The 25,634-nt window shown below is 35.1% G+C and overlaps 1 protein-coding gene and 2 long non-coding RNA genes across 8 annotated transcripts in view; 1 reads left to right on the forward strand and 2 right to left on the reverse strand.

The window, feature by feature from the left end:
• Positions 1–25,634, reverse strand: part of tmeff2a (transmembrane protein with EGF-like and two follistatin-like domains 2a) — a 162,933-nt gene that overhangs the window by 128,079 nt on the left and 9,220 nt on the right. For all 3 annotated transcript variants that reach the window (XM_068223262.1, NM_001128365.1, XM_073911433.1), the window contains exon 2: positions 22,576–22,685. In XM_068223262.1, coding sequence (XP_068079363.1) covers positions 22,576–22,685 — 110 coding nt within the window. The remainder of the gene's footprint in view (positions 1–22,575; positions 22,686–25,634) is intronic.
• On the forward strand, positions 5,946–9,489 carry LOC137496472 (uncharacterized). The gene is made up of 6 exons (XR_011016840.2): positions 5,946–6,042; positions 6,354–6,409; positions 6,848–6,907; positions 7,726–7,840; positions 8,105–8,216; positions 9,163–9,489. It is a non-coding gene; the product is annotated as an uncharacterized lncRNA (long non-coding RNA).
• Positions 12,745–16,272, reverse strand: LOC103911643 (uncharacterized). 4 transcript variants are annotated; one of them, XR_012385382.1, is made up of 7 exons: positions 16,176–16,272; positions 15,814–15,869; positions 15,193–15,252; positions 15,004–15,086; positions 14,364–14,478; positions 13,988–14,099; positions 12,745–12,983 (listed from the first exon to the last, which is right to left on the reverse strand). It is a non-coding gene; the product is annotated as an uncharacterized lncRNA (long non-coding RNA). The 4 variants fall into 4 exon arrangements; XR_011016841.2 differs by having other exon boundaries at positions 15,004–15,089; XR_011016843.2 differs by lacking the exon at positions 16,176–16,272 and adding an exon at positions 15,968–16,038 and having other exon boundaries at positions 15,004–15,089.

Below are 25,634 nucleotides of genomic sequence, written 5' to 3' on the forward strand. Positions count from 1 at the left end.
TCCTTATCTGGAGAACAAACCTGTCAAAGATGGAGTTGAAGCCCTGAGGAATGGAAAAACAAGTCAGGACATTGTCTGCTGGAATTCCAGTGACATCCATGGTACTTCAACCTCTTCCGTTTCCTCAGAAAACACGAAGCCTGAAATCTGCAAATCTCAGACATCACAAGTGGCACTGGCAATAAGAAGACTTAATGTTCCAGGCACTTGGAACACCTGTGGTTCGTGACAAAAGACAGAGATAGTGTCTTTGAGTGGCCCTGTCAGCTGGGCCTGCGGTGTGATGGATGTCTAGCACAGCACTTGTGACAGAGTAAAAGCTCCAGGGGACGACGACGGAAAACTGGGCCTTTCTGTCAGATCATTAGTTCCGTACCAAAGGGATGAGTTGACCTTAAACCAGTGAAGGAATGCGAATGCACGAGTCTCACACAAGGACGTGAGGGTGAGTGTTCGCTCACATGCCATTTGTACTTCCATCATTTCCAAATGTTGCTTGCTTCAGTTGACAGACTTTGAAATGCCTCATGAGGATTGCTCTGAGATGGCTGTCCGATTTGATGAATTTTGAAGAACACAGAGTTCTGTGCAAATTAAGCTACATCAACAGAACTTGCGGCATAATGCTGGTTAGTGTAACATTAAGTCAATCTTTTCCCTTTTTAAAAAACACATATGTATTTTACACATGTACAAACTTTGAAATAGACAATCTGAAAGAAAGAAAGAAAGAAAGAAAGAAGTGAATGACAGTGGCAAATATGGTACAACTTAATATAAAGTATATAAAGTATAAAGTACAACTTGAAATCAATAATTAAATCAAATATTGTAAAATTTAACAGATTTGCATAAACTCATGAACCTAAATCCTGTAACATTATGTGTCACATTATGTGTTTCCATGCAAAGATGCAAATTAAATTTATGTGCAAAACAGGAATATCGCATTAAAGATGAGTAAAAGAGAACAAAATCGTCACTTCCTGATTAACTAGTGTCAAATATCAACAGTAAAAATAGTATTTGCTGTGGTAGGAGAAGCTTTGTGAATCTTTTTCTTATCTAATAAATGACTTACGCCTCAGAAGACAGTATGCCGACACCCAATAAACACGTGGTGGCGTTTGAAGGCGTCAGACGCAGAGCACAGATGCTCTTGACAGCTCTGAAGGTAATTATTAATATAATAACACTAATACTTAAATGGTTAAAGCATTTTAGAATGACCAAAATAATATTTCAGATGTTTTACAGTGTGCTCAGCCTGTTGGTTTGTCCATTTATACACATTTTTATCATTAAATGATCTCTTAAAACAAAATCAAAACTTTTTTAATGCGCATACTGGAATTTGTTCAGTAAAAGCAGTTTCTATCCACCTATTGTTATGGACATTTTGGATATGCGCTTAAAAATCAGTTGATGGAAATGGCAAAATGTGCATAAATTTTGAAAACGTGCATAAAAAAACGTATGCGCATGACTGAGTATGATAAACTTTTTATTCAATAAGAAAAGATGTGCATAAACTACGAAAGAAACACTTTTACCGAACAAATTCCGGTATGCACATTAAATAAAGGTCATGTGATTTTGTGTTAAGAGATTATGTGATGATAAAAATGTGTGTGAAGGGTTAAACCAGCAAGCTGAGCACACTGTAAAACATCTAAAATATTGTTTTGGTTATTCTAAAATGCCTTAACCATTTCAGTATTAGTGTTATTATATTATTAATGATCTGAAGAATCAAGAGCGTCTGTGCTCCAAGTCTCACGCCTTCAAACGCCACCTTGAGTTCACTGCGTGTCAGGATTGTCTTCTGAGGTGCAAATCATTAATTAAATAAACAAAAGGTTCACGCAGCTCCTTTTACCACAGCAAATTCCACTGTTACTTTTGATATTTGGCCGTAGTTAATCAGGAAGTGACGATTTTGTTGACTTTGACTCAATAGATGGAAACGTTGCTTTATTCGCACATCTTTATGCGATAATCCAGTTTTGTGCATTAAGCTAATTTGCATTTTTGGATAAAAACAGATCTGTGCATCTTTTCTTATCGAATTAAAAATTTATCCTACTCACTTGTGCCCGCATACATCTTTTATGCACATTTTCAAAATTGATGTGCATCTTGGCGTTTCCATAAACCATTTTTTTTTAAATCCAAAATGCGCACAAAAATATGTGAATGGAAATGTAGCTAATGACTTTAGTCCTTTAAAAATGTGCTAGCCAAAAATTCAACAACATTTTTTTGGTAGGACTTCACCACATCAATTTATTATTACATTTACAGTTTGAGCTCTTGAGGTCTTGAGAACTCTCTTGCAGAGTAGCCAATAAACATATAATGGTTGCTCTTTAGAGATACCTACTAGGAACATGTCTATGGTGCCAATTTGGATTAGTCAATAAACTTAAGTTGCATGTTTTTGGACAGTGGAAGGAAATCGGAAACTCGGGGGAAACCCACATTAGCACAGGGAGAACGTGCAAACTCCAGATAGAAACATCGGCTGGCATGCTAAAGACTAGAACCAGTGACGTTCTTGCTGTTAGGCAACAGTGCTAACCACTGGGCCACAGTGCCACCCATCTAGGACAGGAGGAGGAGTAGGGGTGGAAGGGGGGATTCTTCAAAACAAAGATGGCTGTGATATAAAACTTAGGGTATTTAAGGTGGCTTAGGAATCATCTGATTGGTGAATCATGAATTGGATATTGCGGGGCCAGCCACAAGCAATCATGAGCATGTGATCCTCTCGAAACTAGTTTATAAATAAACTTCACTTAACGCTAGATATATTGGCATTTTCTGTCTTACTGAAACATACCGCAAATGTTGTTGACTAATCTTAACATGCACTGTCCCTGGAATATTCATCAAACTATAGTTTGATCTGGAAAAGTGAGCGAGCAACTGCGTGTTGCTGCATTTGGATTGGATGCTTGCTTTCTTAAAGAAGCACATTATCTGTGACAGCTCTCAGGGAGGGTGGCCAACAGGGTCATGAGAGGGAAAAAATAGAAACAGATCAGCCACGATATCCCAGGGAGGCACAAACAAGGGAAAAAAGACAAAATCTGGTGCATGTCTCATCAGATGATGTATTTTTTGCACCCCCTCACACAGAGACGTGCCTGCTATTGTGTGACTGAGTGACATTCCCCATTCCCAGGATGCCCGTGTACGTGCCGCTCGCCTCTGATGAGGGTGGAGGAGGCCAGTGGGGAGGGTGGAAAGACTGCTACCTCCCTCTTTAACCGCTTGGCAGTCTGCTCTTGATTAGAGCGTGGCTCTTCCCAGCGAGCAGCTTCGGGCCCTGTCAGGGGAGACGGCTCTGCAGTAATAGCGTCTGACAGGCTGAGGGGAGCCGCGCGGGGACTGATACAGATGCTGCTATCCTGAGTGGCATCAGGCTCAAGCGAACATCACCTGCCCCGCTACAATCCCCACACCACTGACTCTCCAGCTGCCAAGCCGCCAACCAATCTCATGTCTCGCACATGCTAGCCGAGGGTCTGTGTACACGGGTGTCTGACACATCCTGCATCTATCATAGCCTGAAGGGGAAAAAAAAAACGTCTGCTGGTGCTGCTGGTACCACTTCCTTTTCAGTCTCTCCAGATTGACTTTTCACTGGACCTAATTCCGCTCTGAAATAACTTCCTTCCTGATTTTAATTGCTTCATTTTTGATATATTGGTGGAAGTTATCTCCTGTGGCAGCTCATGGAGAGAAGCTATTAGGGGTGATAGACATGAAATAAAGAGCATAGGGAAAAAGCTTAGATATATACAAAAATAGACTGAATGGGAACAAATACTCTTGTACTGATGGCCTTTAAATGCTGGTCAGAGACCACTGTGTTCATTCGTATGGTTCCGAATATTGCTAACCATATGCGAATGGTTAAAAAACACACATTTCAATTGTAAACACATATCTAACATTCAAATTCAGATTGGAAAAACTGCTAGTAAAAGATTAAATAACCAATAAATCGACACACCTGTGACTGCACATATGCCAAAATCTACATTAAGTCTAAACTAATCTGTTGATAGTGATTTTATGTGAATCTTGTATTTAGCTTCTCAAACAAATTAAGCCTTCATTTTAGTATGATTATAATATCCTTTAGCTAAAGGAATTCACCCCAAAATAAACATTCTGCTATTTCTGCCCTTGTGTTGTTCTAACTCCCTAATATAAATTAAGGTACTTAAGGTAAAATCCAAGAGCTTTCTGATGCTACATATACAGTTGAAGTCAGATTTATTAGCCCCCCTTTGAATTTTTTTTCTTTTTTAAATGTTTCCTAAATTATGTTTAACAAAGCAAGAAAATTTTCACATTATGTCTATTAATATTTTTTCTTCTGGGGAAAGTCTTACTTGTTTTATTTCAGCTAGAATAAAAGCAGTTTTTATTTTTAAACACCATTTTAGGGACAAAATTATTAGTCCTTTTAAGCTAATTTTCTTTTCAATAGTCTACAGAACAAACCATCGCTATACAATAACTTGCCTAATTACCCTAATCTGCCTAGTTAACTTAATTAACCTACACTGTAAACGATTTCTGTTGTTTTCACGGTATTATACTGCATTTCTCAACAGTTGTTTACTGTATAAGCTGTGCACAGTGTGTTACTGTATATATTGCTGTTTTCACAGCATGATAATGTATTCTCAACATTTCCATACTGTGAACATGATTAACAGTATGCTACTGCAGATTTTACAATGAATTTTGGGAAAAAATCAGTTACTGTGCATCTAAATACAGTACTGCAAATGACCATGAAAAACTCTACACACACTTTATATTATTATTATGTTTATTTTTTTTGACAAAGTATTTTGTGAAGAAAAATAAAATAACCAGTTTCTTCAGACTGTTCAGTGCATAAAACTGTCCCCTGGTTTTCCATATTTGGGTGTACTACACCTTAATTTTATAAGGTTAACATGAAAATATTAAATCATTTTTAATCAACATAACTTTGTGCTTAACCAAATCGTAAACTGGAACAAAAGTAATTGATTCATGAAACCAAAGTTAGCTTAAATGTCAGAATGACCAGCCTGCTTTAGACGGATTCATGAGGTTAGGGCACCCGTCATCACCATGGAGGTCACATATCTCCGCATTTTCAAAACAATATTTTAAAATACCCACCATCTCTATAAATAAACCACAGACTTGAGTTTAAAACAACTACATTCCCGCATGAAAAACGGTTAAAACTAAATTTCATAACACATTCATTATAGAGCCATCTAAGACCGGGGCAAGTCTCACATGTCTAGCCGATTATAACCTCGTTTCGCCGGATACATGAGTGATGATGGACACCCTGGAGGTCAGAATCTCCGATATCGGCAAAGCACGCTTACAATTTACACATGATATCTATAAATAAACCACAGATTTAAGTTTGTAAGAACTACATTCTCGCATGAAACACTGTTAAAATTTCATTTCGTGACATATTAAACGCAATATTTATAATATTAGCTGGGCTTTCTCATCCGCCATTACCATTTGCTTGTTGATGTGAAAGGAATTCTGGGAGAAAAAAATATTAATTCTCAAAACACTTCAAACGAACTTTATTCGTATTGTCAAGGTCAGATATATGTAATAATTTCGCTGGTAAAGTGAATAAAAAACAATGTTACTATATTGTAATCAATATCACATTTGCACTGGTTCGGTTCAGCACTCGAGCGACTCTGAATCGTATTGAACCGTTTGCTCGGGAATTATTTGATCACACGTGTTCACAAGCACATTCAGCAATATGCACTTAGTGTATAATTAGTGTATAAATGCGTGTGGCCAAGCAGTATAACGAAATAGTAATGAATCATATACAAAAAGGGATCTGTTTTAGGCGGATTCGATTCTTTACTGTTCACTAAGGAGCCGATTCATAGAACCGAACGGACACGACTCGACATGCAGGCAACGGCTCTCCTAATTTGAAATTCACCTGTCGTCTTTCATCCAGCGAATTCATCCTCGGTAAGTGTTTTAAAGTCAAATTCTGTCCGTTAAAGGATTGTTTTATAAGTATTTCTGTGTATTGTGTGTGTAATTTAAAAGAATTAACCAAGTGACATTAGTTGTAGGTTCTTATGTTATGTCACGCTATCCGTTAACAAACGGTATTTTAAACAAGAAATAACAGACGCCAGGCGGTCATTGTAGTGTTTGCGAGGTATTAGATACAGTAAGTTAAGTTTATCTTGAGTGAGTTTTTGACCATACGTTAAGTTACCTGAAAAACATAACTTCAACTTATTGTAACTGCATTAATGAATTCTCTATTTCAGCACAACACTGAGATGAAGGCGAAGTCACCATGAAAAGTTAAACGTTTACCGTTAAGGTAAGCTCTGGTCTTCACATAGTCATTATGACTAACTTAAGCTATCATTATGGTAAAATTTTTCAACTGTAAGTTAGTTATTTAAACTAAACTCATAATGAAATGAGTCTTAACTGTTTTATTAAATGGAGCTGAAAATTAAATGCAGTTGAATTATTTTAAGCTAACGTTAATATTAACAAAATACATATTAATTGTCTATTTCTCAATGTTAATGAGCTTGATGTTCAGGTGTACCTGAGGTGAGTGTACGTTCTGAGTACACAGATATAAGCCAAAGTCATATCCATCCTAATCTAAGAGAAATTGATGGGGTCAGGGAATGATTTGTGTACAAATGTATTTTAACCCCATACAGATTGGTATGGTTGTACCATAGATTTAGATTAATTAATGTTAAGTCTTATTTTACTCTTACTATATTTATCTGTTTTTCAGCTACAGTAATTGATGTTGAAAAACTGATGCAACCAATCACTCCTCACTTGATTATTCAAGGTAATGTCGATGTCTTCCTCATTTTGATTAGATTTTTAAATGTCAAGTTGTTCACAGATTTGTTGTGAGGAGTTTCATGTACAACCTCTTTTTCTTCTTCCAGCAGTTCCTAAGAAAACTTTAAGAAAAAAAAAAAACATCTGGTGTTAAAACAGCCACGGCTATGCTATTTGCCTACCAAGTGCTTAGTAAATATTAGACAAACATTTTTTTCTATAACTGTAGTCTTTGTGTTTATTAGTAATTTTTTTTCTGGGCATATGTGTTTGTTTTTTTTCAAACAGCCTGGAAACTGTAAGTTTAGTTCAATATGTTATTTTATGCTATTCATTTTTGTCTTAACATGGATTGCATGTTGAAGCTATCGTTTTATAGTGGGAAAATGTAAAAGAGAATCACTGAATACAATGGCATAATGATTCTGCTTGTTCAAAGAAGGTACTTGATTTAGTTTTCCTCAAGCGACACATCAGTTTTTATGACTATTGCTTGACACTTTAATTGAAGGGACAGTTCACCCCAAAATGAAAATAATAGGATCTTTGGCATCCTCCACTTGTTTCAAAATAGTTATATATTTAATTTGTTCCGTTGAACACAAACTCGTATTTTTTTAAAGAAATTTGGTTTAAACATGGATGTCAATAGTTACTGGTTACTAACATTCTTCAAAATATCTGCTTTTGTGTTTAACAGAAATTCAAACTAGTTTAAAACACGTGAAGTAAATAGTGGCAAAATAGTAAACTATTCCTTTAAATATTTTATTCTGAGACTTATTTATATGTGTCTTGTCTTTTGTCATATTGTCCTTCTAGCCCAGATTGTGATGGACCTGGAATGCGACACCAGTTACTCTTAAGACAAGAACCGAATAAAGCACAGATGTGGAGGTATTTGCAGCCAAACTAACTGGAGGGAAGGAACCTTTAGGTAAAAGCACCTGCTTTATTTAGATCTGAAGTATTTTATTTGACATAGAGATTTATTGTTTTAATTCTAATTTAAAGCAAACAAGGTTGAGCACCCCTGGTCTAAAAGCTCAAAAATGCTGTTTCCGTGATAAGGTTAAATGTAGTTTAGAAATAAATTCATTAGGATCAATGCTTAAAGTAAACATTTTCTTCTCTCTGTAGACCAAACATGTTTACTATCCCTCACATTTTAATAAATTGTTTCTGTTTTTGTTTCTTACAGTGTGGGTGAACATACTACCTGGATGTCCAACAAAGGCTGCACAAGAGCTCATTTGATAGCACACATTCTGTCCTGTCTACATCTCTGATGACCTGGAAGTGCTTCGACATCAGTGAGTAATACATCTTTATATTGTCATGCATACAGGATTTCTGTAAGCTTAGCTTTAATGTTAGTTTCTAATCAGCAGTGACTGTTTTAAAAAATTAAGTATTTAAATTATTCTCAACGTTTTACTGATGCTGTGCACAGTGACGTTATGATGATTTAGTTTGAGGAAATGTCACTAGAGGGTTTGTATAAAAAATAAATAAATAAATAAATTGTATGAAATAACTCGATAAAATGTTTATTTGTCTCGCTGACATGCCATCACTGCTGCATATTAAAATACAGTAATACGAATTGACAGCAGAATATTACCACAAACATTTCATGAAGTAGGCTAGACTGCTCTTTAGTTCTCTACTCAACTTTAACACATTTCCTCGTGTCGCTGAGCCTCTCTGCAGATTTTGCCAAAAATGAATGCTTAGTGATTACTTTGTTTTATGCAAACCAAATATCAGTAACTCATCATTAGCATTATTTTAAAAAATCACCCACGGCTTTCATGTTCTCTAACGCAATCTTATCTGTAAGTTAGAAGTGGATTTATACGTGTTAAAAGCCTAAAAGTATTTAATTAACATTAGTCACGTTAAATTAGATTATTTTTATTTATTTAATTTTAAATATGTAGCCTCTTAAAGTGAGAATGAACTGCGTTCACCCCTCTTAAATTCGTGGAAGCACTAGTAGTGTGATCATGGAATCAGATATTCGAGCTATACAGAGTCGGACATTAAGTTAAGATGAGACTTTATTTTTTACACACCTGTGTGGACACCTGAATAGCAATCTTTAAGAACAATGCCCGCTGATCTTTTCCCCATTAACGTTAGTGTAATTGTGAATTGACAACAAACTGTATTTCACCAACAAAAACAATTAAAAAAATGGTTTGAGGGATGATTAGTTTTTACTTCAGTGATTGATTTTGCCTGTCATTTTTGCAGGATCGTCAGAAGTGCTGCTGCCCTTTTTCACTGTCCCTTTCCACATCATTTGGCCTTCATCATTTCCTGTCTTGTAGCAGTATTTTCACCTGTTTTTAAAATTGTAATAATTTTTGATGCATTAATTGTTGACTGGTTTTAATGATCAATTGTTTATTAGTGTTCTGTTGCTTTGTTATATTGAATTATTGCTACTGTTTAGCATGGTTTACACAATAAACCTTTATTGTGAAGTTAAAGTTTCAGTTTCTTTATTTTTCTTGTATTTCTTGAACAGTTAAAATAACACTTGTGCAATTTTTGAACATTTTTACCCATTATAAAGTAGCACTATTAAATAAAATAAAATAACATTTAATAACTGTAAAATACTATACAGTAATAATAAAAGTAACGTTAAAATACCGTAGTTCTTCATGGTAAAAATGTACAATAAAATACTGTTTTCAGTTTTGCAGTATGTGTATCACTACTGTAATTGGTGTTACAGTAAAAATCAACAACAGTAAAATGATGTATTACATTTTACAGTAAATGTAATACTAATGTAATTAGTATTACAGTAATGTTACCGTTTTATGAAATACAGCAGCTACTGGATAATTGTTGCCAGTAACTTACTGTTGATTTAACAAGAAATCGTTTACAGTGTAGTTAATTATTTACCTCCTCTTCCTCTTGCAATCTACGCTCTGGTTCAGGGCTCACCTTGTATCAGCCCCGTTACAAACTTCGCAGCATGGGAGGCAGGGCATTCTCTTATCGTGCCCCTCAATTGTGGAATGCTTTCACCACAAATATCAGAAACACCAGTTCCCTGGACTGTTTTAAGAAACTTCTTAAAACTCGTCTTTTTATTATTGCCTATAACTTATGAGGCCTTCTTTTAATATGTATATTTTTATCATTATTATCATTCTTACTTTTTTTGTGTATTTCATGTTCTTCTGTGTGTTAATGCTCTTGTTAGCGCTTTGAGTTTGAGAAAAGCGCAATATAAATAAAATGTATTATTATTATATTATTATTATTATTATTATTATTATAATTATTATTAAGCCTTTAAATTTCACTTTAAACTGTATAGAAGTGTCTTAAAATATCTAGTAAAGTATAATTTACTGTCATCATGGCAAAGAGAAAATAAATCAGCTCATTCAAAAGACTCAACAAATTCAACACATTTCTAAACACAGTAGTTTTAATAACTCATTTCTAATAGCTCATTTCTAATTCCCAAGTGTATTATTACTTTTCGACATAGTCATCATACCTTTATTACTAACATATTTATTGTCAAGTAAAGTGTGCTTGCAAAGTGTGGAAAATGTCACTATTGGGCCTTTAGTACTCAAACTAAAAAAAAAAAAACTTCCTCCAGTCGAATAATTGCAACACAAAGTGACTCATGGCCTATTTAAACACAAGGATACAGTTGAAATGGTAGTTCCAGGCACTTCAAGCATATATTGATATTGCACCTGTACAACATGATTCATGGTCTTAGTCTTACAGGACTGTCTAATGGCACCAGGGAATAAAGCCCCACTTTTAATCTGTCTCCAGCCATGGCGAAACCATGTGACTAGAGGATAAAAGGATCACAAATGCATGGTAATATATGCAAAGAGGTCTGGCTGAAAATGGCTCTTATGATGGGCAGCCGAGGGCCCGGAGGGAAGGCGTCCACCTTCTGCCACTGTCTGCAAGCCCTGCGAGTTCATTCCTAGAGTTCACGCTAAAGGAGAACTGAAGGAGATGCTGTTTTTCCACTCGAATGCTGAAACTCGGCTAGATCTCAAACTAGATGTGGTTTGTTACATCACAGCCATCTGAAAATGGCAACACCTCAGTCATCCGAGGAAGGCCGGAGGGATAGTGTATCCACTGGAGTCTGTGAGAGACGAGCCAAGCAGAGAGAAGATGGTTGTAATAATCGATCAGTCAAGTTAAAATCAGGAATCCACATCATCAGCAGGCAAGGGACAATGCTATAAACTAGCTTGCAAACAAGCCAAAAAACAAAAGGCCCAGAGAGGCTGTGGCTAAGCAATAACCCCCCATTAGAATGAATCACGCGAGTAAGCAATGAAAGTTCACATGAATGACTGAGCATTGGAGCTCTGGATCTGAGGTGTCATAACAGTGAATCATCAGCATGAGCGTGACTGAACGCGCAGAATCACATCGCCATCAGTTATGATGCTACATGTCTTGATAATGACAATCAAAGCTCTGCAAGAAAAGGAGCAAAATCTGACTTCATCGTAAAACTTAACTGTTGCCTTATATGAAGCTGAATCAAATGAATATTTTTACATGAAGTTTTAAAGAGTAGCTCTGGTATCAACATTTGTATGGCTTAATGTAATGTAATGTGTATTTATCATGTACGGCTATACACCCAAAGCACTTAACAATCATGAAGGGGGGTCTCTGCACACCACCACCAGTGTGCAGCATCCACTTGGATGATGTGACGGCAGCCACAGGACAACGGCGCTAGTGCCCTCACCATACATCAGCTAAAGATGGAGTGGGGAGACAGTGATAGAGCCATTTCTGTGGATGGGGATGATTGGAAGACCATGATTGGTAAGGGCAGATGGAGGGAATTTGGCCAGGATACTGGGGTTACACCCCTATTCTTTACGAGAAATGCCATGGGATTTTTAATGAGCACAGTGGTTTAATTTTTAATGACCTATGTGGTCTCCCATCCAGGTACTGACCAGGCTCAGCCCTGCTTAGTTTCAGTGAGTAACAGGTTTTGGGCTGCAGGATGATATGGTTATGGCTATAGATAATAACATAAATATACATATAACATAAACATTGTATCTGAATGAAATATTAGGTAGACGAACAATAGAAGATTTTTGTTGTTTAAAAAACCCTCATTTATTTTAAACCCACATTATTATATTTTATGACATAAAATGAATGCACGGTGAGCAAATGGCACTGTTTGCAGCTGTTTTAATACAAATTGGAAAGTAATATACTGATACGATGTCACAATGTATCACTTTTGATATTAATTTTCAATCAAAAAATGTTGGTTTTTATTAGTTTTTTTTTTTTCAAAAGGAGTAACGTTATGAAATTAAATGCTTTCATATATCAAGTGCAATCCACAATGAGAACAAAACACTAGACAAGAAACATGCACTGTAAACGATTTCTTGTTAAATTAACAGTAAGTTACTGGCAACAATTATCCAGTAGCTGCTGTATTTCATAAAACAGTAACATTACTGTAATACTAATTACATTAGTATTACATTTACTGTAAAATGTAATACATCATTTTACTGTTGTTGATTTTTACTGTAACACTAATTACAGTAGTGATACACATACTGCAAAACTGAAAACAGTATTTTATTGTACATTTTTACCATGAAGAACTACGGTATTTTAACGTTACTTTCATTATTACTGTATAGTATTTTACAGTTATTAAATGTTATTTTATTATATTTAATAGTGCTACTTTATAATGGGTAAAAAAATTTCAAAAATTGCACAAGTGTTATTTTAACTGTTCAAGACGTACAAGAAAAATAAAGAAACTGAAACTTTAACTTCACAATAAAGGTTTATTGTGTAAACCATGCTAAAACAGTAGCAGTAATTCAATATAACAGAGCAACAGAACACTAATAAACAATTGATCATTAAAACCAGTCAACAATTAATGCATCAAAAATTATTACAATTTTAAAAACAGGTGAAAATACTGCTACAAGACAGGAAATGATGAAGGCCAATTGATGTGGAAAGGGACAGTGAAAAAGGGCAGCAGCATGATGATGATCCTGCAAAAATGACAAGCAAAATCAATCACTGGAGTAAAAACTAATCATCCCTCAAACCATTTAATTCATTCAGAAACGAAACACTATATAATATAATATATATTATATATATAAAACAGTTTTTTAATTGTTTTTGTTGGTGAAATACAGTTTGTTGTCAATTCACAATTACACTAACGTTAATGGGGAAAAGATCAGCGGGCATTGTTCTTGAAGATCGCTAGTCAGGTGTCCACATAGGTGTGTAAAAAATAAAGTCTCATCTTAACTTAATGTCTGACTCTGTATAGCTCGAATATCTGATTCTATGATCACACAACTAGTGCTTCCACGGATTTAAGAGGGGTGAACACAGTTCATTCTCACTTTAAGAGGCTACATATTTAAAATAAAATAAATAAAATAATGTAATTTAACGTGACTAATGTTAATACTTTTAGGCTTTTAACACGTATAAATCCACTTCTAACTTACAGACAAGATTGCGTTAGAGAACATGAAAGCTGTGCGTGATTTTTTTTTAAATAATGCTAATGATAAGTTACTGATATTTGGTTTGCATAAAACAAAGTAATCACTAAGCATTCATTTTTGGCAAAATCTGCAGAGAGGCTCAGCGACACGAGGAAATGTGTTAAAGTTGAGTAGAGAACTAAAGAGCAGTCTAGCCTACTTCATGAAATATTTGTGGTAAAATTCTGCTGTCAATTCGTATTACGGTATTTCAATATGCAGCAGTGATGGCATGTAAGCTAGACAAATAAACATTTTATCGAGTCATTTTATACAATTTATTTATTGATTTATTTTTTATACGAACACTTCTCCAGTGACATTTCCTCAAACTAAATCATCATAACGTTACTGTGCACAGCATCAGTAAAATGTTGAGAATAATTTAAATACTTAATTTTTTAAAACAGTCACTGCTGATTACAAACTAACATTAAATCTAAGCTTACAGAAATCCTGTATGCATGACAATATAAAGATGTATTACTCACTGATGTCGAAGCACTTCCAGGTCATCAGAGATGTAGACAGGACAGAATGTGTGCTATCAAATGAGCTCTTGTGCAGCCTTTGTTGGACATCCAGGTAGTATGTTCACCCACACTGTAAGAAACAAAAACAGAAACAATTTATTAAAATGTGAGGGATAGTAAACATGTTTGGTCTACAGAGAGAAGAAAATGTTTACTTTAAGCATTGATCCTAATGAATCTATTTCTGAACTACATTTAACCTTATCACGGAAACAGCATTTTTGAGCTTTTAGACCAGGGGTGCTCAACCTTGTTTGCTTTAAATTAGAATTAAAACAATAAATCTCTATGTCAAATAAAATACTTCAGATCTAAATAAAGTAGGTGATTTTACCTAAAGGTTCCTTCCCTCCAGTTAGTTTGGCTGCAAATCCCTCCACATCTGTGCTTTATTCGGTTCTTGTCTTAAGAGTAACTGGTGTCGCATTCCAGGTCCATCACAATTTGGGCTAGAAGGACAATATGACAAAAGACAAGACACATATAAATAAAAGTCTCAGAATAAAATATTTAAAGGAATAGTTTACTATTTTGCCACTATTTACTCCACGTGTTTTAAACTAGTTTGAATTTCTGTTAAACACTAAAGCAGATATTTTGAAGAATGTTAGTAACCAGTAACTATTGACATCCATATTTGAACCAAATTTCTTTAAAAAATACGAGTTTGTGTTCAACGGAACAAAATAAATATATAACTATTTTGAAACAAGTGGAGGATGCCAAAGATGCTATTATTTTCATTTTTGGGTGAACTGTCCCTTCAATTCAAGTGTCAAGCAATAGTCATAAAAACTGATGTGTCGCTTGAGGAAAACTAAATCAAGTACCTTCTTTGAACAAGCAGAATCATTATGCCATTGTATTCAGTGATTCTCTTTTACATTTTCCCACTATAAAACGATAGCTTCAACATGCAATCCATGTTAAGACAAAAATGAATAGCATAAAATAACATATTGAACTAAACTTACAGTTTCCAGTTCCATACGCCCAGTAAAATTGCTAATAAACAAAGACTGGTGTTTTAACACCAGATTTGTTTTTATCTTAGGAACTGCTGGAAGAAGAAAAAGAGGTTTTACATGAAACTCCTCACAACAAATCTGTGAACAACTTGACATTTCAAAATCTAATAAAAATGAGGAAGACATCAACATTACCTTGAATAATCAAGTGAGGAGTGATTGGTAGCATCAGTTTTTCAACATCAATTACTGTAGCTGAAAAACAGATAAATATAATAAGAGTAAAATAAGACTTAACATTAATTAATCTAAATCTATGGTACAACGATACCAATCTGTATGGGGTTAAAATACATTTGTACACAAATCATTCACTGACCCTATCAATTTCTCTTAGAATAGGATATATATATATATATATATATATATATATATATATATATATATATATATATATATATATATATATATATATATATATATATAGTGATAATGACTTTGGCTTATATCTGTGTACTCAGAACGTACACTCACCTCAGGTACACCTGAACAGCAAAAATTAAATGTACAATAAATGACACAATATAAATCAAGCTCATTAACATTATTGATAAATAGACAATAAATATGTATTTTGTTAATATTAACCTTAGCTTAAAATAATTCAACTGCATTTAATTTTCAGCTCCATTTAATAAAACAGTTAAGACTCATTTCATTATGAGTTTAGTTTAACTTAAATAACTAACTTACAGTTGAAAAATGTTACCATAATGATAGCTTAGTCAAAATGATTATGTGAAGACCAGAGCTTACCTTAACGGTAAAGGTTTAACTTTTCATGGTGACTTCGCCTTCATCTCAGTGTTGTGCTGAAATAGAGAATGCATTAATGCAGTTACAATAAGTTAAAGTTATGTTTTTCAGGTAACTTAACGTATGGTCAAAAACTCACTCAAGATAAACTCACTGTATCTAATACCTCGCAAACACTACAATGACCGCCTGGCGTCTGTTATTTCTTGTTTAAAATACCATTTGTTAACGGATAGCGTGACATAACATAAGAACCTACAACTAATGTCATTTGGTTAATTCTTTTAAATTACACACACAATACACAGAAATACATACAAAACAATCCTTTAACGGACAGAATTTGACTTTAAAACACTTACCGAGGATGAATTCGCTGGATGAAAGACGACAGGTGAATTTCAAATTAGGAGAGCCGTTGCCTGCATGTCGAGTCGTGTCCGTTCGGTTCTATGAATCGGCTCCTTAGTGAACAGTAAAGAATCGAATCCGCATAAAAATTGATTCCTTTTTGTATATGATTCATTACTATTTCGTTATACTGCTTGGCCACACGCATTTATACACTAATTATACACTAATTGCATATTGCTAAATGTGCTTGTGAACACGTGTGATCAAATAATTCCCGAGCAAACGGTTCAATTCGGTTCAATACGAGTCGCTCGAGTGCTGAACCGAACCAGTGCAAACGTGATATTGATTACAATATAGTAACATTGTTTTTTATTCACTTTACCAGCGAGATTATTACATATATCTGACCTTGACAATAAGAAATAAAGTTCGTTTGAAGTGTTTTGAGAATTAATATTTTTCTTGTTTTTCTCCCAGAATTCATTTCACATCAACAAGCAAATGGTAATGGCGGATGAGAAAGCCCAGCTAAAATTATAAATATTGCGTTTAATATGTCACGAAATGAAATTTTAACAGTGTTTCATGCGAGAATGTAGTTCTTACAAACTCAAATCTGTAGTTTATTTATATCATTTGTAAATTTTAAGCGTGCTTTGCCGATAGCGGAGATTCTGACCTCCAGGGTGTCCATCATCACTCATGTGTCCGGCGAAACGAGGTTATAATCGGCTAGACATGTGAGACTTGCCCCGGTCTTAGATGGCTCTATAATGAATGTGTTATGAAATTTAGTTTTAACCGTTTATCATGCGGGAATGTAGTTGTTTTAAACTCAAGTCTGTGGTTTATTTATAGAGATGGTGCGTATTTTAAAATATTGTTTTGAAAATGCGGAGATCTGTGACCTCCATGGTGATGACGGGTGCCCTAACCTCATGAATCCGTCTAAAGCAGGCTGGTCATTATGACATTTAAGCTGACTTTGGTTTCATGAATGAATTACTTTTGTTCCAGTTTACGTTTTGGTTAAGCACAAAGTTATGTTGATTAAAAATGATTTAATATTTTCATGTTAACCTTATAAAATTAAGGTGCAGCCAAAAATGGAAAACCAGGGGACAGTTTTATGCACTGAACAGTCTGAAGAAACTGGTTAGTTTATTTTTCTTCACAAAATACTTTGTCAAAAAATAAAATAAACATAATAATAATAATATAAAGTGTGTGTAGAGTTTTTCATGGTCATTTGCAGTACTGTATTTAGATGCACAGTAACTGATTTTTTCCCAAAATTCATTGTAAAATCTGCAGTAGCATACTGTTAATCATGTTCACAGTATGGAAATGTTGAGAATACATTATCATGCTGTGAAAACAGCAATATATACAGTAACACACTGTGCACAGCTTATACAGTAAACAACTGTTGAGAAATGCAGTATAATACCGTGAAAACAACAGAAATCGTTTACAGTGTGCCGATGCTTGTCAACATCCATCTTCTCTGCTTCATCAATAATAACTGGAGAAAAATGGACACTTACTGGCCACAGTTAAATTGACCAATTGCCAGGTCTATCCATGAATATGAATAAGCTTGAAGTTTCTCCATCAGTGAAGTTCACATCCTTTCGTTTCTCAGTACACATTTCACACGATATGTGAAACAGATCATGATAGTGTGATAGTGATGATACTGTGCACAGATGATAGTGTGATTTACTTAAAGCATCATTAAGGATCTTCTCCTCCTTTTTTTTCTTCTAACAACTAGGAAAACAGTGAAGATGTGCATTGGATCTCTTTTTATGTTGTTTGTGAGAAAATTACAAACAAAGGCTGCACAATGTATTCCACGTTGTGATGTGCTTATGATGCTAACAGGTAGAACACCAGTAGAGGTGCAACCTTTTGAAGTCATCAACATTAATGGTGGCCAGAATAGTCCAATATGATGTGGATTTTAAAACAAAGTATATCTGTCATGGTTTTTGCCCTCTACAAATTTCATTAAGAAACATCATTTACATTATATTAACAAATACATCTTCTGATTTCAAGGATTCCATTTAAATTCTTCAGCTGAGACACCTGCATGATTATAAAATGATAATCAGAGACATATGACACTCCAGAGACTAACCCAGACTGATCACACCAGTGTAATCGTTTACATCATAGGGTTAGTCTGGCTGAAATCAGCTTGTGTGACTTTAAAAAATTACACTGAACATACAAAGTTGCTTTATTTTCTAATTAACATAAAAACAACTATCAATTGTGTAATTTATTACATTGTTGGAACAAGCAACTTTCATTTTTAGATCACACTACAATTGTATCATTAATATATAAAGTTATTTCTTGTTTCAACTGCAATGAAGATATTCGGAAAATATTGAAAATATTCGGTCAATAATATATCCAGGTCACTCTAATCCAGTTTAAGAGCTAAAAGTTTGGCTGGTCAGCATGACTCCTGCTGGGAGAAAATGTAATAACCCCATTCTGGCAGCAAACTTTAATGCTACACATTTTTTTGCACAGACAAAACTAAATAAAATAAAAAACACCCTGAGAGCCAGAGAGCAAAGGCAGAAGATTCACCCTGTTCCCGAACTCTATAATAACCATATCCATTGGAAGCTCTGATGGAGCAACATTCTTTCGCCACATCAAACTTTTGCAAAACTATTTATGGGATTCATGCTGTGCCTCCGGGTTTCAAAGTTAACTTATTCAATGGTCCAAAGACATTCAGCAAATTGCATTATATAAACTGTGAGCTATACTGCATACTCTCCAGCAGGTAAAATCACATAAAAAAGGCTAAATTGATTTTGGGGTTAACCAACCTTTCACAATGCAATAATGTGCTAAAGAAAGTTTTTGCAAGTATTACAAGTACTTACGTACATGAAATGACTTTCATTTCTGCATTGCTCTCAATTTTGCTTTCTGCCAGCCGCAGGGATGCTTCGATGCATTTGATTAATTTTCGCAGCTACATTAAATTTTACATTTCACACTTCTTTTTTCGAACTTCATACACATTCAAAAATGTATGTAGCATAATAAAAACAGAAACTATAAAATAAACAAATCACAAATCAGAGCTGCTGTAAACAGCCAAATATATAACTGCACTTTACTCTGTTTACAATGTTTTATTTGCAACAGATCAAATCCATACTTTAAACCTTATGGTCAGTAAGACCTTTCAGCCAGCAAAAATACTTTTATTCAGTAAAGATGCATTAAACTGATCAAAAATTGTTAATGTTGGTACAAAAAATTTACATTTCAAATAAAATGCATATTTATTTAAAAATTCTCCTTCATCAAAAGTAAAAAAATGGGGTAGAGTTTTTTTATGATAATAATTAGAGATATTTCTTGAATGATTATTAGGTCTATTGGTTTACTATTCTGCTTCTACACTCAGCTTTATACTTAACTGAAACCAAATAGTATTGTATATATGAGCAATATCACACTCGTAACAGTGAGATATGGCTGTATAATAGCACTGGTGGGAGGCCGTTTATACAACGGTTTGACGGCATAATGGTGTATATAAAAAAGAAAATCAAACACAGAGAGTCTAAAAACTATTTTGTATTAGGAACTACTTTCTTCCGCCAATCATTCACATCTGCAGCTGATGTCAGAACACTTACTATTTTACAACGTCACTTTAGAGCTAGCATTTGATTTTCAAACAAAAAGTCTAAAATGATGACAAAACAGCTGATTTTGCTGACATTTGAAAATTATAAGACTGAACTTGACATGAAATGTCATCTATCTACAGAGAGTACATATTTTCACAGTGTTACAGTCTACAGTATTTCTCTGTTACATTCAGGATATCACAATAAGATGAGGAAAAACACTAAACACATACTGGCATTTCTTCTTTCTTTCTGCCAACACAACACATTTTCCTGATATGCGAGTCCCATTTCACACTCAATACACTACAAATGTATGGTATAAATTGGTATAAATACAGCACTACATCATACAAAAGAGAGAGATTGACTTAAAATATCACTTACCAGCACACCTGCCAACACTTGAGGTCTCTGAATAACACTGTTGAGAACTGGGATAGGAAAGTAACTGTACTGTTAGTGACTATATTATGCATCGGATTTTGGGCGGCCGCTGTGATCAGATACTGTACCAAAGTTGGCGACCCAGGGGTGTTACAGACTGTATGGGAGTTTTCCAGGAGAAATAACAAAACAGGAAGGTTGCGGGACATTTGCCTTAAATATGAAAAAAACTGGAGTGTTGGCAGGAATGCTTACCATAATAGTAATGATTTGATACTCAGCTGTAGTTAGAAATTAGGCTGTTTTAATCTTCCAAGGGCTTATTATGTGGTCCTGTCACCATCTTGTGAATAGACAATGTCAACCATCTTTGGTCAGCTTAGTATGGCAGGCTAATAGCCGCCGACTGATGCGATGTCTCTCAGAAAATAAAAATATTTTAAAATAGGCACTATCCTTTTAATTAAACTGCATAGTTGCAATCTAAACAACTACACTGTCCACCAAAAAAAGTCTGTATGTGGTCCAAAAGCAGGAATATTTGTAAAACGGTTTGTTCTGTAAAACTGGTTGTTGCTGTACGTGGGCGAAGTAATACACAAGGGTGAAAGGTTAAAAGGGTGTAAGAGTACTGTTGTTGCAGAATATCGCATGGCTCTCAGCCAGTCAGATTTAAGAACCAGACAGAACTGTAGTATATATGTGTATATATATATATATATATATATATATATATATATATATATATATATATATATATATATATATATATATATATATATATATATCCTTCAAAGTCAATAAAACAGGAATGAAGTGAAGCAATTTAACATCATCAAAGTTACAGCAAATCCACCCTAATAATGAAAACCAGCATGCCATTTTTACTGCTTCCCTTTGGCACCCTCAGCTAGTCAATTATAATTCAACATGACACAACAAACCAGAGCTGCAAGTAAAAATGTGCTTCTTCTCCCTTAAAGGTTGGGGTATTTCTCTCCTTCTAGAAGCACATGCAGATCACACGCTTGAAAGTGACTTTATGTTCAGACCCCCGCAACCTTACAGCAGAAAAGCGGTAAAATTTAACCAAACACCCAGACATAATGGATACTTAAAAAACCATTACAGATCCAATCTTAAGTAAACATCACAGTATGAGTGATGTGCCAGGTGCCTCTGAGAGATGGTGTGAGGCGAATAAACATCAGTAAATGAATGTCAGCGTTTGAATGACCTCCATTCATTGCGTATCAAACCTTCTTCCTCTCCTCAGCAGCTCTACCTCCCTGACTGTAGACTTCCCCTGGGCTTCAGAGCCATCACAAGCCTCCTGACGCTCATTCTTTGATGAATTATTTCACTTAATGGAATAAAGACATAACCCATTATTAGGTTTAAGCTATCTGACGCCAGAGTATCATTTACACACATGTGGCGCGCAGTCCAGGATGCTTAAATCAAGCCAGTCCAATTGCTGCCAATAGCATTAGTGCATCACTCGGAAACAAATTAAAACAATGTGACCCACAGAGGCCAGACATAGAATAAGGCTTGTCCTAAAAACAGAATGCCTTCATAAGTCTGAGAAGTTCTGTTTGGACCAAAGAAAAAGGGACAAACAGGTAATGCTATTTATCTCACCGAAGAAACTAATGTTCCTTTGCAAGCTGGGATAAAAATAACACACTCATTGAGTGCCTATGTGCTCAGTGCCTTGAAGGGACTCTAATGCATTTTCATTTAGACCAAACTCAGATGTTATTAGGAACGACTCTCTCCGTCTTCATTTCACGGTGATCTCAAGGCCAAAGCAGACAAAGTGGGACACTTTCTAGTAGTCCTCTTGAAACTCGGCTGGACTGAAAACAGCGTAAGGCTGTCTTGTCTCTAAATTAATTTTCAAAGCATACTCTTCAAACTCTTGAGGTTATTAATTTAAAAAAGCAAAATAAACTGCAAAAAGAAATCAATTAAAAAAGAGAAAGTCAATTAGACTGTCTTATTGGTGATTTTTTCTCTAAGAGATTCTTTTCAGCAGTTCAGAGTCAGTTTATTTACAGGAACAATAACATTATTTGTAGTGCACTTTTTTTTTTTTTACATTCATGTATAGCTTGCAATGACAATCGTGGAAATAAATACAGACAATGAAAAGGACGCTATAAACAAATTATCACGTAATAGGCTTCACAATATGGTTCTATAATAACCATTTATATTGAATTTTCAGCAAAGGTAACAATACTGTAATTCTGGCACAGCCATGAAAGATTTCTATCGCACAACCTCAGAGCCTACAACAAACCTGAATGCCGGTTGATAGAGGATGTGGTCTTACCTTGAAGTTGCATATACATGTTATTATATCCCCGATTCTGAGGCATTCGCCGTCAAACTTGCAAGTATTGGTGTCACAAAGGAAGAGATCTGTGTCCCGGTCATCATCCCCTGCAAAAACACAGAGAGCCAGAAAACATCTTGAATTTCTGGATAAACACAGCGGGGTGAAGATGCAACTAACACAAGCAGGATAATCTTTGTTCAGACACTTCAGACAAAAATAAATCAGCAGAACAAACTGAATGAACATGTCATCCCAGCAGGCTATGTCTGGCAGCGCTTCTGAGGGCTTCATCAAGTTGTGATGAGCACCTCTGTTCGCCACCAGCATATTTTGCTCTTGAGACATTTTCTTATGGGAAATAAAACAAGTGTTCAAGGAAGAGTAATGATTCAGCACATGGTGAACTTCTTGAAATCGCCACATGAGAACCTTATTCAGCTTTTATAATAAGCTGAGTAAAGGCACTTTGAAATATTCTCATTTTGCTGAGGAGCTGGACAGACTATAGTGGAAAAATCACACTTCATCAAAAATCAAGAGCTTGCAGACAGTTTATGTCCACAAGGATTCCTTAATATGATTACAATTAAGATGAGTTGTTTCTAAAAACAGGCCACCGCTGAGTCAAAACTTAATTTTACAATTCAGCGTGCAGAAGCTGACCGCTATTCATTAAGCAATGAGCTCCCAAAATAATGAGCTTAGCCGTTGGCCACTTCATCATTCAGCCCCTACCTGATAGCTTTTATTATTATGCAAGGAATAAGCATCTCTATCATTCGCGTAAATGTTATAAAAATGACACAAACATTACATAAAGAATAATATCTCATGATCCGTTCTACATTACCTGCATATATTTCCACTCAAAGCACCATAGATCATCATAATAAGACTACATGACACAAAACAGTGGTCCGCTCTTGTGCCTTGGGATTTTTGCTGTCAAAGCAAATAAGCTTCTTGCAAGTGCTACACAGTATTTTTACCCTGCGTTATCCTGTGAGGCCTGGAAGCTAGAATGAAGCAGAACATTGCTCATTGTAACGACACCACCAGAGGACACACAGCTACTTTAGGCCACTGCTAAAGGGCCACATGCAGTGTGCAAAGATGTCTTACATAACCTTGTGGCTTATTTGCATTGCAGCTAAAGAAATTATCAATAGACCTCGAACGCCACAGGGAGAAAATGCAACTTGCAAGACACATGCAATATTCACACTGTGCTTCTCAGTTTGTTCTGGAGACTTTGAGAATTTATGCTGGTTCTTGGTTTGTGCATAAATCCCTCATGTGATATTAGAGTAGCTGTTCACACTAAAGCTTTGGAGCAAGAATATGTCATTAAAATTCATCTTGTTCGCAATCTGTTCTTGTGATAAACTGACATTCAATCAATTCAGCCTACTGAAGCAACAAATACTAGTCAGAGTATTTGCCAAAGCCAATTAGTCAAAACCCTTGTCAAACCCTTGGCCTACTGATAAGAACACATGCCTTAATTTGAGTTTGATCATTTTATTCACAATTCAGAGCTGTCATGGAGCACAGCAGCATCAGTAGAATTCTGATTTACTTGGTGCTTTAATGTTGGCATGAAACCATCATGGTTTCTTCCCAAGTGTAAAAAGATTCAATTAAATGACAAACAAATGAACAAATTGACTTGATTTTATGGGACATGATTTTGTCCATTAGTAATTGACTGAATGGTTGGGTATATACGGGTTCTAGTCTAGGTACTGGTACTAGTCTTTGTTAAAGCTTTATAAGTTATGAACCAAGCCAGCCTCCTATGAAGTGAATTCAATGCAATCTCATTCATCTCAATTCATATGAAATTGTATGATCCAATTCATACATTTTGGTATGATTTGCTCAACCCCCAATGCTGGTGGGGTTTAGGGGGTGGTTGGGGGGGAACACCTTCTTTTAAAAATGTTACATTTTTGTACAAATGAGTATGAATATGTACATATTAGATACTTTTCTGACAATATATAAAATAGTTACATTTCCTTGAGAGATCGAGAACTAAAAACTTTCAGTTAAAGCAAAGAAGCATGAAAATCACTGCAATTTAGCCTATTGTAAAAATAAATATTGGCAGTTCAGTAAGTACAATTAAAGTATTTTGTGTCTCCAGAATGTGTCTGTAACGTTTCAGTTCTAAAAACCCATCAGATTATTTATTATTATTCTTTCAGAATATTGGAATTTTGAGCTGTTAAGACATTGTAGCTGTTTTGTTCCCTGTATCTTTAAAGCAAATGAGCTAGTTCTCCCCACCCACAATTCCCACCTGTGTGTCAGAGCTTAAAGATTGCTCACAATTGCTCTGATGGGTGTAGACTTCTCTTGTTGCATATCATGCATAAGCAGCACAGTGACAGACAAGAATAAAGCAGATTTCCCTTATTACAGTAAGAACTTTCTGCAACGGTTATTTGATATATTTGTTTGGGAATGTTTTTGCATGGCAAATGTGACAGGATACACGTTAATATCCACTGCTGTATGGATATCCATTATGTTAATAGACAAAATAAACCTGATTTAAGTCAAACCAGGATTGAAGCGTCTTCTTTTATGATTGTACTGACACTATGTGGCTGTCGTGATAAATTACAGCAATTTTATTGTCCACTTATTGCAAACATGCACTGTTTTAAACGTTTTAAACTTGTAAAACTCATTTTTGAGGTGCAGCTGATCACAAAGAGCTGAACAGATCTTTTAATTCTGTTTGTTTTATGCACTTCCTGTCATGTGGATATAATAATATGTGTTACTTCGAAGATATGTAATACGTGGCTGTCAATTAATTCCGTGGGGGGAAAACCACACTCCTACGTCACATTGCAGTGGGCCTCAAAATGGGATTTGGATCATATTTTAACATCAGGAAATTAAAAAAAAAGACTTATTGTGTTTATATCACTTCAATATGACTGTGGACACACTATACCTATACACAGTTCTGTCCAAACAGCTTACAAGAGTTGATTTTCATCATAGGTGCCCTTTAATGCAAATCTGCAAGTTAAGGT

This window comes from Danio rerio, chromosome 9 (genome assembly GCF_049306965.1).
Source record: "Danio rerio strain Tuebingen ecotype United States chromosome 9, GRCz12tu, whole genome shotgun sequence".
NCBI classification, from domain to species: Eukaryota; Metazoa; Chordata; class Actinopteri; order Cypriniformes; family Danionidae; genus Danio; species Danio rerio.